The sequence below is a fragment of the Strix aluco genome, chromosome 3 (genome assembly GCF_031877795.1).
Source record: "Strix aluco isolate bStrAlu1 chromosome 3, bStrAlu1.hap1, whole genome shotgun sequence".
NCBI classification, from domain to species: Eukaryota; Metazoa; Chordata; class Aves; order Strigiformes; family Strigidae; genus Strix; species Strix aluco.
The window spans coordinates 7,372,372-7,387,812 of NC_133933.1; the positions used below are offsets into that span (position 1 = coordinate 7,372,372).

At 38.1% G+C, this 15,441-nt stretch overlaps 1 protein-coding gene across 5 annotated transcripts in view; it reads right to left on the bottom strand.

The window, feature by feature from the left end:
• The window catches only part of KIF16B (kinesin family member 16B), a 142,292-nt gene that overhangs the window by 106,876 nt on the left and 19,975 nt on the right, over positions 1-15,441 (bottom strand). For all 5 annotated transcript variants that reach the window (XM_074817250.1, XM_074817248.1, XM_074817247.1 and 2 more), the window contains exons 4-11: positions 13,948-14,064; positions 8,509-8,606; positions 7,906-8,015; positions 7,152-7,294; positions 5,650-5,818; positions 5,326-5,457; positions 2,323-2,498; positions 337-402 (exon numbers count right to left, since the gene is read on the bottom strand). In XM_074817250.1, the coding sequence (XP_074673351.1) occupies positions 337-402; positions 2,323-2,498; positions 5,326-5,457; positions 5,650-5,818; positions 7,152-7,294; positions 7,906-8,015; positions 8,509-8,606; positions 13,948-14,064 (1,011 nt within the window). The remainder of the gene's footprint in view (positions 1-336; positions 403-2,322; positions 2,499-5,325; positions 5,458-5,649; positions 5,819-7,151; positions 7,295-7,905; positions 8,016-8,508; positions 8,607-13,947; positions 14,065-15,441) is intronic.

A 15,441-nucleotide genomic window follows, 5' to 3' on the forward strand; every position in this document is an offset into this window, starting at 1 on the left:
GATTTAACAGTTTTTCCCTCTCTATTCTATTTACAAACATACTTTTTTTAGTAAGGCAAGTTGGCCTGGGAACAAATATTTTCATTAAATAGAACTGTTACATAAATATCAAAGAAATACTTTGTTCTTATTTATAACGTTATCTTACATTAGTAGGATAACAAAGTTCACGCATCGTGAACTTTTTTAAAAAAAAGCACCAAGACAATTGCTGTTTGGTGGGAGAAAATTTAGTTGTGTATAAATAAAAAATCCTGAAAATTACCAACACTCTTACATCCAAACCTCCTTTTACTTTTTTTTGTTTGAAAACTGTTTTATGAAATTATAACTCACCCTTGCTTCATTCTGCTGAAGCTTTTCTTCCATGCTTAAAGCTGTTGGAGAATCCAAGAGTGCGATCTAGAATAGTAAAAAGTAAACATCATCAAGTAAAAAAAAAAAAAAAAGGAAGAAAAAAGTAACAATTTCTGACAGGATCAAATGAAAGAAATGCAATCGTTCAACTTTCTGATTATTTAGGATGAAGTATTTTAAACTCCAATATACATCATTTTACCTTGAAATACTGTAAACTGAATATCCAAAATCTTGTCAAAACAAGTATTTCACATACAAGTCATTGGTTTCAGAATACTGTTTTTATTCACTACATAGAACACATGGTCACACACATGCAGACACTGAAACCGGACACAGTATTGTAACAGGTAATTCCTGATATATCTATCTACATATTTCTGTGAAACATGAAAATTTATTATGCATCAGTAGTAAACCATTTTGCTATAACACATATGTATATTGCTTATCTTTAATAAATATATATTAAGGTAGCTGGCCTTAGAAAACTACTATGCAACACGCGCACACACAAGCAATACTCATTGTTATGACACCTCCTACACTGAATACAGCTCTACATTTTGGTAACCAGTATCTTCAGTGATGTACAGAAGCACTTGCAATACAGTATTCTGGGAATATAAAGGAAAACCACAAAAGAAATTATACAGAGATTTATATTCTACTGTGCATACATAACACCACCTGCTGTTTTACCAACCATCACAAATTCAATTAACTTGAGCAAGTTCTCTGTTGTCTCCCACACAGCCATCTATCACATCCTACAACTGAACCAGATTTATTTTGTGATATCCACTGTTTTACAGCTTGGAATTAGGTCAAAGCATTAGATCTTCAAAGGGGTCCAAGCTACATTTACTTTGCCAACTCTAAATCAAACCATATTTTGAAAATAAATTAATTTTCCCCTCCTAAAGAATGGGGGAGAAACACAAGTATAATAGAGTAATTCAACCCCATAAATAGTTTTCTAATTGTTTGTAACAAAGCAGAGCTCTCCAGTCATCTACAATACCTATTGCTGCTTCCAACTGTGGTCCCATCCCCTTTTTGAGCAAATGTTTTATAGCATGAAATCTATCTGAAGTACTAGCCTTCTGTTGAAAGTCTATGCTGAACTGCCATTTCACACTGCACAGCCCATCTAAAATAAAATTACATAGTTCTAGAAATAAATCTGAGGTATCATTTCGGATACCTCCAAATCATATTCACTCAAATATGAAATCTAGCAGTCTCAAGTGACATTATTTAGAAGAGACGACTGGCCTGAGCCAATTGCATATTTCTTATTGTTAGTTTGGTTTCACCATCCTGGAAATAGAAGAGAAAATCAGCCTAACTGAGGTTGTGGAGCAAACGTTTATAGTGGCTAATACTGATAGAAGAACAAGAAAGAGAATCATGCAAAAGGGAAGCATAAGCATGACACCTTTTCCTATATCACCACTGAAAATACTTCTATATATTTAGCAGGTTACACGCTTTCTAATGTACTGTGCAGTCAAACACAAATAAAATGTATTGTTCAAACCCATTCATACTCCTATATTTTTATATTTACACAACTACAGTATTTTATATCTTCTAGTTCTTTTAAGATACTAGATAAAGTACCTCTTCAGTCCATCAGGCTAGACCCAGGAAACATGTTACTGCTCAGCCTCCTCAGGCTGTGGTGACTATCTGTTCCACAGCACACTGCAATCAAGCTCTGATTATATTAAGAGAAAGCTAAAAGCTTTGGGATGACAATTTTTCCCCCCTTATGTTAAAAGAGGTAATCTACTGGCCATATGGAAACTGATTCAATCAGGAAAATAATATTCATTCATAGCCTCATAGAGCTTGTTTACTCAAATCAATATAATGAAAGATAATTATCTCATTACATTCTAGAAATAGATGTTATAACTCAAGGAAAATTACACATAAATTTCAAGTAAAGCTAACCTGATTCCCTTGAGCAAGCAGGGCTTTTAATCGGGCTATTTCAGCTCTCAGCTCACGGATCAGTTTGACGTTAGGATCCTCATTAATAGTAGGCTTGTTGATGATGTTTTTGGCTCTATTTGCATAGCGAAGTGTACTTAAAGTTTCTCCATAATTGACATCAGCAGGTGAAATAGCTAAGGAGATAAAATCAGAAACAGTTTATCCAGCACCATATGTTTCATTTAGTAAAGTTAGTTTATATTTTAAAAGTCAGATAAACTTAATGTAGACAGAAATATATGATTAACCAGTATGGCTACAATTTGATCCAATTCTTCACCCAGCTCCACTGCTTTCATGTCACTACAACTTTGCTTAAGTAAACACTGTATTAGAATAATCAGGTCCAACAATCAAGCATTGTAAAGAAATCTTGCTGTCACTCTACTTAACACATTTTTCTGGCAAGCACAAACGTCCTATATGAATACTTTAGACACTTGCAAATTTTTTACAAGAACTGGGAGAAACAGTGAGCATTTTGTAAGTATCAATGTAATCACTAAATGGAAAAGTCATTTCAGGTTAAAACACAGTAGGCTCAATACAAGCTTTGAAGGGAAATTAAACAGCATTCAAACAAAAAGCAGACATGAAAACAAAACGAGAGAAGAGCTTCTATAATTTACCAACCTACTGTTCTGCAGAGCTGCAAGCATCTGGCAGCATGCAGAACTGTTACCTATCTGATGCATCAAGAGAAAACAGTATTATTTTTACAGGCAACTTAACCAGGAAAAACAATGGAGTTTAAATGAAAATGCTAATGATATCCTTCACTTAATTTTTCTAACAATATACAAAATATTCCCAGTTAAAAAGATAACCACTGCATCCAAATAGATGAGCAAAAACACAGAAGAGAGCACCAAGCAGAAATGATGACCAGAAAACTTAATAATCAAACTGAACAAGAGACCCAAAGACTCAGACAATTAAAACATCTGAAAAAAATAATCGAGTAACCAAAATATTCTGCCCTTCCTTGTTCTCTCAACAGTAATAAATATCCTTTTTGTGGTAGAGACTCCCTGAATTAGGGGAGATGCACTTGGAAACAGACTATACTTCTCCTAGCTCACACTATCACTTCCTTACTTTATCTACTGTCTCCTCTCCACTACTCAATTATTCTCTCTCCAGAAAGATGTTACAATACGTTACAGAAACATGACAAATCAGAATTGGATGTATTTTTATAAGAGCCTTTCCTACAATTTGAGATGATCTTCCTGCTTTTTTTGTGTTTAGTTACAGAAAAGGCAGACCAAACATTACCAGACAGCTTGTCAGGCTCTGTTAGGCAATTCAGCCACATTACCAGTAGTTACTGTTGGAGAAAAGATCAACCATCAGGGCTCTGCCTAGCAGAAGCATCGTTAATAGATGAGGAGGTAGCTGAAAAAGCAGCTGGGCACTGTAATCATTAGTACAGGCACTGAAAGCTCACTCTGTTTCTAAAACTTCTCCTCCCAATCCCTCTGTCAAAAAACACAACCAACCAAACAAAAAACCCAAGCTACTCAACCATACAACTGAAAGAAGCATCAAGAAGAAAGATGCCAGCAGCGTGTTACTTAGACAGAAAAACAAAGCCGAGTCTGGGCCAAGATCCTCTTTAGGTACTACTATGGATCAGACTCAGGAAAGAAAGTGACATGGATTCCAAAAACATCCCCAAAATCATGCAACAAAGGAACTGCTATCCAGAGAATTTGACTGTAACAAAGCGACCGAAGAAAAATAATTTGATCCAATCGATTTGATTCCCTCGATTCTGCTCTCCCACCATTCCCAGGAGAGGACTGCATCAGTTAGACTGCATTCCATTTGAGCAGGAAAGAGGGAGAAAAATTTTAGAGCTGCTCTTCTCTTCACACTTTACACCTCCAACATCCAAAATCCTTCCCTCCCCTTAAACATCGTCCCAGCTTCACTTGCTTTTATTGGTAATGGAATTCCCATTCCAATTTGTTGAAAAACCTGCAATATATGTGTCACAGGTAGGTTTTTAAGCCAAGTGAACCTTACAGAGCTTCCTATAGGTAAAAAGAAAACCGTAAGAGAAGTTTGCAAGATGACTGATCATAAATAATTATATTTAGACAAAAAAAAGTTAAAACACTGTGTGCATTCAAGAAGTAGGTTAAATGAAAATCCTACCCACTGAATGTCAGAAGAGACCAGGTTGTTTGTGCTACTAATGCAACAAAAGACAACACAGTTTTGGAAAAGCAAACTGATTCACACATCAATATTGACTAGTGCACAAAGCTGGAATTTTGTTTTTTTACTGGAGATCAAAGTCTGCAACCTCAGGAGGAGAGGTGTAATGGGAGAGAAGATTTTATCTAGATCCAGGTTAGAGCATTTGCATTCACCATGAGTAACAGAGCTGTCTGGAATACAAGTGAACCTCAAGAATAAACAGGAACTATTACTCGAAGTTTAACTGGTCAGATTAGCTAAACACTACACTGCACGTGTCAAAGCAGCACAGCAGTTAGGTAGATGTCAGAGCAAATGCAAGCAGTTAGGCACATACATTTGGATGATCCTTACTTATGCAAACATATGTCTAACGACTGTACCGCCAGGATCTGAATACCTTGTTACACTTGTGACCAAGTACTCAGCCAGTGCTATATGCACTCAAATAGATAATCTGCAAATGAAAATGAAGCTCTTGAATTTGGGAGGCATATCTGCTACTGTTCATGACATTACTAAACAACTAGACTGTCCCCATACATACAATGAGACCCTATATAGTTCTGCTAGATGTTCTGCAGAGTGTAGGTAAAGGCAGAGTGTTACTAGAAATCTCAGAAAGAAAGAAATCATAAATATGTGTAAACAACTTTCTGCCTTAACAAAGCATCTGGAATTTAAATATTTACAGCCACTCCTATTAAGCAAGAACTGTTCAGGATGTAAAAAAAGTAATTTGAAAGCACTTACTGGCAATCATTATAGTTTTAGAGTTTCCTCCTAGGCTATCTTTTAACAGCCAAGTCAACACAGAATCCCTGTAAGGCACAAATACTTGTTTCTTCTTTGAAAGAGGATTTGTTGCATCCTGAGATAAATCAGCTGTTATGTGGAGATAAAAAACAAAAAAAAAAAAAGGCAATTATGTATTTTCATTCATTTTCAAAACCAGTATGCGTTAGGCCACTATTTATCAAAGTAAAAATGAACAGAAGTGTAAGTAAATAAACAAAAAGGTATTTAATGACTAAAAAAAAATCCCAAAACAGACAAGCACAAAAACCAGAGACTTACCTAAGGCAGAAATTACATTTCCCAGAGTAACCAGAGATTTGTTAATATTCCCTCCTTCCTTTAATCTAACCCCTGTGGCACCGGTGGCATCTGCTCTCTCACTTCCAGCAAGGTCTACCAAATGAATTTTGCTAACAGTTTCACAAGGCATTTCAGAATCAAATTTAGCCTACAGAAGAAAAAAAAATACAAAGAAAAGTATGTTAAACTACAAAATTCTGAAATTTTACTGAATCCAACTTAGTGGCCTTTGCCATGTCCTGGTTGAATTTAACTTGTTTACAATAGCAGAGCTTCAGAAGACAGATGTATTATAGGTGCCACAGAAAGGCATGTGATCATGAATTGCTGCCTAACTCCCACACAAGTAGTTGCTTCTTGAAACTGTAACATTTGCAACTTTCTAGCCACTTACGCACATGCACTGACAACTGTGAACTGGTATTTACATGATGCACAGTGAACACGTGCTGCATTCATTTTATTAAGCTTTCAACATTTATATTGTATTTATATTTAGCTTTCAACAAGTTATAGTACACAGACACATTCACACTCAATTTCTCCCCCTGCCTCCAAGTTCGACTAAGTAGCAATTGCAATTTTACGATTTTAACTGAGGCTTCCTCCCAATTTTTATCTTAATTTGTATAAATCAACTCAGTTTTAAACTTCCTTCTACTTATGAAGTAGAACAAAACCTTTTGCTGCCTGACTCTCATCCTCTTCCAAAAGCTTTGCAATGAGCCATTCATCACTAGTGAACAGCTGGTGCACAGGATTTTGTGTGTGTGTGTGTTTTTCTGGGGGGAGACATGCAAAGTTCTGTCAGGAGAGCGAACCACCTCTATGCTACCTTCTCTTCACCCAGCAGGTTATCCATGGACTGTCTAAAAAGTTCCCCAAAAACAACAATGAAGAGCAGGAGTCATTAGAAAAGGAGTTTACTATATATAAACAAAAAGATCACTATGCTCAGAGAAAACGTGTTAAATCGCTCCATTATTCCATCAGTAAATCAAGGAATATAAAGAGGTTTCCAATAGTAACAGATGAAGAGTCAACAAGAAAATACTCAGAAGACATTTCCACACAATACAATTTAGGCCATGGAAACAGGTTTTTTTCATAAACCTTGGATAACATCAGAGCGTAAAAGGGAGCCCATGTTCAGCTCTGGCTGAAGTCTCACACAACATGCCCCTCACCCACCCCTGTCACAGCAGCATCATCAAACATGCCAGCACTGGTCACTGTTATTCAGCCTGAACTCCCAATAATTATCTCCTCAAAATCTATTAAATACCATTTTAAGTAATCACATTACACTGTAAATTTTGAAGATTATCATTACTGATAATTCTCAAAACAGTATTTTCACACTTTTAAACTTCCCCTATCACAAGACAACAACATACTCATTATGACAACATTATTTTTTAACTATCATATGAATTATGGAATGTAAACACATATTAAGACAGGGGGTTTTGTTTTGTTACCTGAGTGAAGTTGATCGTGAAAATGGCATGCGACCTGCTACTGACATCATTCATTCCAGTTGCAGCCGTTGTTCTATTTATATTTCCTGCATCCATAAGTTCCTCTACATCAGTATAATTTTGCACCAAATGTTTAGACAAATCTAAAGAAAAGCAGAGTGTTACAGTATGCTCATACATGCACTAGATTTTCTTTACAAAAAGATTCAAGTTACGCTCACTACTGCAAAGTATTGCTGCAATTAGTGTTTATTGTCACACTTGTTTATCACTTAAGGATTGAGGCCTCGTGAAAAATGGAGAACTTGCACATTTACAGTCAATTAAGAAAAAAACCACGCAATCTTGCTAAAGTATTTAGTGCAATAACATAAGCATAAACTCTCCAGAGACATGAGCCTTCCCTGGTAGAGGACAGATTAAGACCTGATCCTGATAGGTACTTTCCATCTAACTACTAAAGATCTATAAATTATATTCAACAAATTCTTAAAATCAATTGCATCTCTTATTTAAAAATGTGTTATAAATCTACAGATAAAAACTGTATACATATAATAATCTTAGAACTAGGAAAGTAAGTGAGGATACAAAATGAGAGGCTATTCTTTAATGCTTTGATATAAAGGAAAGCACTGCATCCATCATCATTTATATTTTAAAAGATAAAAATGCCCCATGTAATTAGACATGACATTTTAGAATATATAAAGGTAGTAAAATATCCAGTGCAAAACACTGACAGCATTTTTACCCTCAACATATGGCCCCTCTTTTGGATGTTCTCGTATTCGTAAATTATTAGTTTTTGATGACTTCCGTCTGAGAAGATCTCTCACACGTTCGTTGTAAATTTCCAGATAACTGAAAGAAAAAGAGTAGAAAACCACTGACTGGTTCAAGGAAAAGTCATGTTAACACTGTGTTTGAAAGCAAGATGCCTGGAAAAGCAAATGGATCCAAAATTGGCTTAAGGTAGTAATGACTACAGCATACTTGTATCACAAGGAAAAAAGCCATAAAAGCGAGAAGCAAACAGAAAGCAAGCAGACACTAGCAAGATCAAGATTCCCTAATGTCAGCCTGAAATAAACGGTAAAAAGAAGGAAGATGCTGTCCAGCAGAAAGGCATTTTCACTATCATTTAAATAAAGCAAAATGCACAGTTGTTAGATTGAAGCTAGAAGTATCATGTATTTTGACTATGACTGCCAACAAAAATCAATTACAGGACTGAGGTCAAGCACGGAAAGTTATTTGAAAAACCACACACTTTTCTCAGAGATAAAGTGAAAGAGGGTTGTTTTAACTGAAACAAGTTTGATAACCAGCAAACTATTAACGCACCAAAACGTACCTGACTTCTGTTCGAAAGGATGCCTCATTCCGCTTTGTTTTTTCACTTATTTTGCTGAATAATCCTTCACAAATTCGAGGTATTAAACCTGCATCACCCTGCAATAACAACAATTCTTATTTCCAAGGCTATATACTCATGCACAATATATTTTGGGAAAAAAAAACAAAACAAAACAAAACAAAGATCACTAGTTAAGAGTTCCAACATCCAGAAAAAAAGGGAAAAATCCAAACTTTTCAGTGAATAATCTCTTGCCCTTTATTTAACTGCAGTCACCTTGCCACTTTAATCCTCATGTGTGTGTTGGAATGTATATACTAGCTCCAATTCTTTGCTACTGGGATTTATTTTGCACCTCTCATTTAGTTTGAATAATCCCAACTGTTTAAGGCAGAAACTGGCTCCTCAGAGCAATGTATAAACTGCCTTATCTCAATAGTATCTTTTCTAACAACTTCTATCTCATTTCACTATGGACTCGGCAACATCTGCAGATAATGGGACAAGAGCCATATACTTGCATCCATGAGCCATTCTCAAGCCCCCAATCCCCAGCTCATAGTCCTTCCTGTCTTGAAAGATGTAGCAGGTCCTCTGGATAAATTAGCAGGCAGTAACAAAATTAAAACTACATTCATTGTATCCCACAATGCAGCCAAATTATATTTGATATTTAACTTCCAAATGCTCAACTCTGCTGTTAAAGAGTTTTTATATACAAAAGCACTCTGTCGGTTTAATAAAGCAAACTGAAGAAACATATTCCTTCTCACAGATCCCTACAGACTATGTGGTTTATTAGCAGGGCTGCAACTATCCTTTACAGGATCCTTGCCACTTCAGCTAACACAGCAGCCAGCAGCAGCAGGATGTCATCACGGTTAAGCTGGCACTTGAGAATTGAGCCTCATCCCAGGCAGGCTGCTGCTCCACCACCGACGTCCGACACATGTCAGACTGCGAGGCAGCAGCTAACACCGCTGAGATATCCAGAGACTTAGCATGCAGCTCTCCTCTTCCCACGGCTCCAGGGAGACCCTTTTCCAGCCAAGCAGCAAAGGCAGTAAGTCAAAGCCAGGGTTTTCCCCAGCAGCAGAGAGGAGCAGGAGAATGTCATGCAGCTCTGGCCTCAGCTGACACGGGGCTGCTTGCTCCCTGCTGCCCCCTTCCCACTGAGTCTGATCAGGCAGATGACCAACTACCTGCTGGGCATACCTCCTCCCCACCACCTCAGGAAGACAGCAGTGAGTGAACGTGGCTCCCAGGAATAAAAGGAGAGGACATATACATACAAATGAGCTTTGGGCTCAGAGCTGCAAACTCAGAAGTCGCTTACAAAACAGTCTGTCAGCTACAATTTGCCTCCAGTCCAAAAATGCGTAAGAGATTTGATGCAATGGACTAATTCTAATTCTATGCACCGCTGAGGCAAGAAATGTTCTTGCTTAGAGTTAGGGGCCTTGTAATTAAGCAGGAGACAAATTAGGACAAACCAGACCAAACATCCAACGTGAGCATAGCCCAGGCACTCCAGGCACCCAAGAGTTTGCCTGGTGGGATTCTACAGATACCTGGCAGGAGGAAAACACAAACACAGTGAACGCCCCTGCAGGACAAGTGTTCCATGGGCAAAGATTTCTCTTCTACTCAGTCCCCCACATAAAATCTGACCCTTTCCGCCCAAGCTCACTCCAGTCAGCTCCCATGGTGGTTCCCTCTGTTCTCATTCTTCAGCTTCCCCCTGCATTCTCTGTCCCAGCAATCTTCTTTCAGGTGCCATCTCTGAGCTCCTCTTCCTCTTTCCTTTGCCCAGATACAGTTCCCAATTCATCATCCAGTCTCTTTTTCTTTTTTAAAAAAACATACTCTATCCCTCCGTTTTACCCTTTTCCAGCTGCTTCCTCCTCTTAATCAGAGCCTCTCTCCTTCTCAAATCAGGCTTCATTCTTTGAAATAATAATCTATTCTCTCCTTCTGTCATACCTAGCCCTTCACCTGACTGCACCTTGGTTTAAAAAAAAAAAAAAGATAACCCCTAGATAAAGGGAGAAACTTGCAGCTTCATCAGGGTCTTTTTGAGACAGTTGCCTTTGGTAACAGAGAAGCAGCCTTTCCCAATATGTATTGATCTCTACCTCCAGACAAAGTTTCAGGGTTCAGTGCTGGAAATTCCCACACACATTTTATTTTTTTTTAACGCAGGAAGAAGAAAAAGACTTTTCTTTCATCTCATGCGTGGGAACACCTGAATGGTTTTAATTAAAGCTTAAGGAAAAAATATGAAAGATCCATCACAAAGTTTTAGGCAAGTCATTAGTGTCTGACATAACTTAGCAATTGCAAAGAGAGTCTTAAAATAGGAAATATTAGCTCTAATTGAGTAACTTCAACCATAGCAATATAGTGATGAGAAAGGAAGAACACACAGTTCCCAACATATTTTATCGGTAAAATGTACATCTTACAGAATGTACGCTCTTTATTAGAAGCCATATTTAAACATTTTCTCCCTTTTCACCCCTACAGCTCCAGGGCAGGATGAACTACAGCTTTGACAGTTTTCTTCTAGGTTACAGACTTTACAGTCATGGAAATCTGTAGAACCAAAATAGGTGGTTCACTCCAGAACTGAATTTTATCATTAAAAGCATGTTTTCCTTCTGTGCTATCTAACCAGAAAACTCCTTAGTGCAATTTAAATGTACTGTTTCTTACCCATCTACCTTGGACATAGGGAACAAATTATTCCCATTCTTTCTGCAGAGCCTTTCACATTTTGGAATACTTTTGTTCCTCCACAGTCTTCCTTTCTCTGCATACGCAAGTCTGACTTTCCTGACAGATCATATTTTACAAATCTCTGATCATTTCAGTATCTCTGCTCAAGACTTATTCCAACTGGTCCACATATTTCTTGAAATGATTGCTGCACAGTATTGCAGAAGAAGCCTTCCAGAGCCAAGAACAGCAGATATTGAAAGCAAAATGACAACAGAATTCATACTTTGTAAGGAGAAGTAGAGAAAAAATAAAATTTATTTCCAATTCAAGTTTTCTTACAGCACTGTAGTCTCTCTGACAGGGCCGTCAATTTTCAAACATTTAACTTGGCGGCTGAGTATATTTTATACGTGCTCTGTACAAAGCCAGATTAAAGTATTTATGTATCATGGCAAGAAGATTAGACCTTTATTATTGAATAGTGTCAAACAAACTTCAGCACCTATTCATTTGCAAAATGTCTTGATGATTGCGGTCATTACATATAGTGAGGTAGTCTCATAATACTGTCACTTTTATAAATTTCTGAAATAGAAATCCACATCTAGGTCATAAGATCTTTTCTGGTTACAAAAGTCTATTCTGCTTACCATATTGAAGTTAAATATAAAGCTCCTTATTCTGTGGCAACTGAAAGAAAAAGATTTACAGCTAATTTACTCTTCTAAACTAAAGGAGGTGCAAAGTGGCCAATCTTACTACATTTCAAAAGAGTGATCTATGTAAGGAAGGACAAGTGGCAATATTCCCCTTTTCAGTTCTGCTGGAAGAAGACATGATGTATTTTTTTTCCCTAGGATTAAAGAATGAAACCTGTAGAGGCTGCCTGACAAACAGGTTTCATCAGTCGGCCCTTTTAAACCGCTCCACTCCCAACAGTTTAGAGGGTTCTTTCCATTCTTGGATAGTCACAGAGGCAACTGCTCCAGGGTCTTCACTGCAGTGCTCAACAGCACTTAACCCTTAAAATTAAAGTTACTGTATCATCTCATAATGGTTTACTGAAACTTACATTTAGTTACTCTCATCCCCAGTTTCTACTTCTCACTTGATAGTCTTCTCTGAACAGGGGTCAAGGAACTATTGTAAACTTCCGACCCTTCGAAAGAGATCTAAAAAACAGACCTCTGCGGAAAGAGCTAACTTTTCATGTTCTCAAAATCAGCATCTTAATTTTTTGTCTCGTGTTGGGCATAGAAAATCAGCAGTAATATTTGAAATTATTGGGTTTGTTACTGAACAAAAATTACTGCTTTTTGTCCAGCATAACAGAGCATCACTTAAAGACACTTCTTCCAACTGTCAATATCTACCTACAAAAGAAACGGCTTCTAAAACCTCTGATTGCTAATAGCAGGTATGACACATGGGGAGTCAGTAGCATACAGACAGGATTCCATAAAAAACATGCTCTTGCAATAGCACAATTTCAATGCATTGCGACAGGATAAAAAAAAAAAAACCTACTCAGTTGATGTGGGAAGAGTGGTGGACATTGTCTACCTGATTTCTCCAAGGCTTTTGATATGGTTCCCCAAGCCTTCTCCTACAGAAACTGATGCATTATGGTCTAGACGAGTGGTCTGTGCAGTGGGTGGGGAACTGGCTGAGAGGCCGTACCCAGCGGGTGCTGGTAAATAGCTCTTTTTCAAACTGGCAACCTGTCACAAGTGGGGTCCCCCAGGGATCCATATTGGGCCCAATGCTGTTTAATATCTTCATAAGTGATCTGGATGATGGGACCAAGTGTATCCTGATGAAGTTTGCTGATGATATCAAACTGAGTGGGGAAGCGGACACTTCAGAAGGCAAAGCCACCCTGCAGGAAGACCTGGATAGGCTGGAAGAGTAGGCTAACAAGAACCTTATGAAGTTCAAAGACAAATGAAGGTTTTGCACCTCAGAAAACATAATTCAGGAGTGCAGCACAGGCTGAAATCTGCCCGGTTGGGGAGCAGCTCTGTGGAAAGGGGCCTGAGGGTCCTGGTGGACAACAAGCTCAATAGGAGTGGACAGTGTGCTGCAGAGGCAAAGAGAGCCAATGGGTTGCTGGGTTGCATCAACAAGGGCATCACCAGCAGAGATAAAGAAGTCATTACCTCACTCAGCTCAGAGCTTCTAAGGCCACACCTGGAATACTGTGTTCTGTTTTGGTCCCCACTACACAAAAAAGATGTGGCCAGGCTGGAGAAGGTCCAGAGAAGGGCCACAAAGATGCTCAAAGGACTGGGCAGCCTGCCATGTGAGGAAAGGCTGAGAGAATTGGGCTTGTTCAGCCTTGAGAAGAGAAGGCTTAGGGGAGACCTTATCCCCATGTTCCAGTGTTTAAAGGGTGGCTACAAAGAAGGTGGAGACTCCCTTTTCACAATGAGTCACAATGAGTCACATGAAAATGGTAATGGGTACAGGTTACTCCAGGGGAGATTCTGATTGCACACAAGAAGAAAATTTTTCACAATGAGAACAATCAACCACCGGAATAATCTCCCCAGGGAAGTAGTGTATTCCCCAACATTGGACACTGTTAAGATTCAGCTGGCCAGGGTGCTGGGCCATCTTGTCTAGACCGTGCTTTTGTCAAGAAAGGTTGGACCAGATTGTCCTTGAGGTCCCTTCCAGCCTGGTATTCTGTGATTCTGTGAAAATACAACATACCGCATTTCCCATCATAGTGTAGGACTTCCCAGATCCAGTCTGTCCATAAGCAAAAACACAGGCATTATAACCTTCAAAAGCAGATTTAAGCACATCTGTACCAAGATTTTTGAAAACCTAAAAACAAAGAAAGTTTTTTAAGATAACAGAAGCTCAGGGAAAAAAGTTGTTATCAGTAGAGCATAGCAAATATTAAACAATAAACTACCATAATATAAGCTGTTGGCATCAACCAATGATATTTACTATAGGACAGGAAATTAGTAATTCAAATAAAATATTTGATTTTACTTAAGTTTGCAGCACTGCAACAGTATATTTTCTACTTCTTTTTCTGTCAGAAATCTACTTGACATGAAGAACAAAAAATGCTACCTTCTTTCTATAGCTCCAATTTCTTTCAGCAGTCTCAGATACTTTATTCACTTTTCCTTATTGTTAATATCTACTCACTTTTTGTATCTTTACCAACTCTCCATGTTCTGCAGATATCCAGCCCCTTCTCAAAAGGAAATATTTCAGTGATCCTGTCAGTTTCTTGGTTTGTGATTTTGGAGGGGTTTGTTTGTTTGATCTTAGTTTTTTGCTTTAACCAAGTGTAAGAAAATGGCCCATTATTTTCTCTGTATTTCCTCCCTAACTGGCTTTTACATACTGATACTTTTTAGGCTGGCAAACATGGAAACATGTTTTCTATATGGTAAGTGACCCTCTTTTATCAGCTAGCCCATTCTCTTTTGTCCTCAACCTTACAAACTGGTAACGACACCTCCTCCACATCCCATAATATGGGAGGGTGTTCTCACCTAATAACTTCAGCTCTCACCAGATGCATTCACCACCTTTCTCTGCAATACTGGCTGCAGTATCCCTCCCAGATTCCTGACCTTTCATTATCATTACCCTTCATTTCCATCCACACCCCACACTGGCCCACTGGGCAAGGAGTAATAATTGGTGCAGCATTTCTCTCAATGAAAATATTAATCTGGGTCTCCCAATTCATACATGATTTTCAAAAATCTCGTAGATGCTTCACATAATTTGGTTACTAGTCCACAGTGTATGTGGTTTAAATTAACCAAGATGCACAAGTCATTATTAATAGTGAATGGCAGAGGCACAGTATAATCATGCTACTCCTCCCCTGAAGGAGTGCTGGGTAATTTCTTTAATCATTAATGCTCAGTTGCAGTATGCCTTTAGAATACTTAATTTGACCTTCCCTTGAGCAAAGGAGTTACAATGCTGTCATCAGTTACACTTCCCAAAGAGGAAGAGTATAAAGATCAGCCAAAGCACAATTTCCCTTTAGTTTGTCACTTGCAAAGTAGCATCTTACTGAATTCTTCCTCCTGAGTAACTGCTCCTTTGTTTTTTCCCCTCTTTTCCCTTTCTCATTGTGCAAGTTTTTACATCACCATCTGGACCAAATCTTTATGCACTACTGTTTTGACTGCATTTTCCCTTTTAAAAGTTTGTGTATGTCTTGCA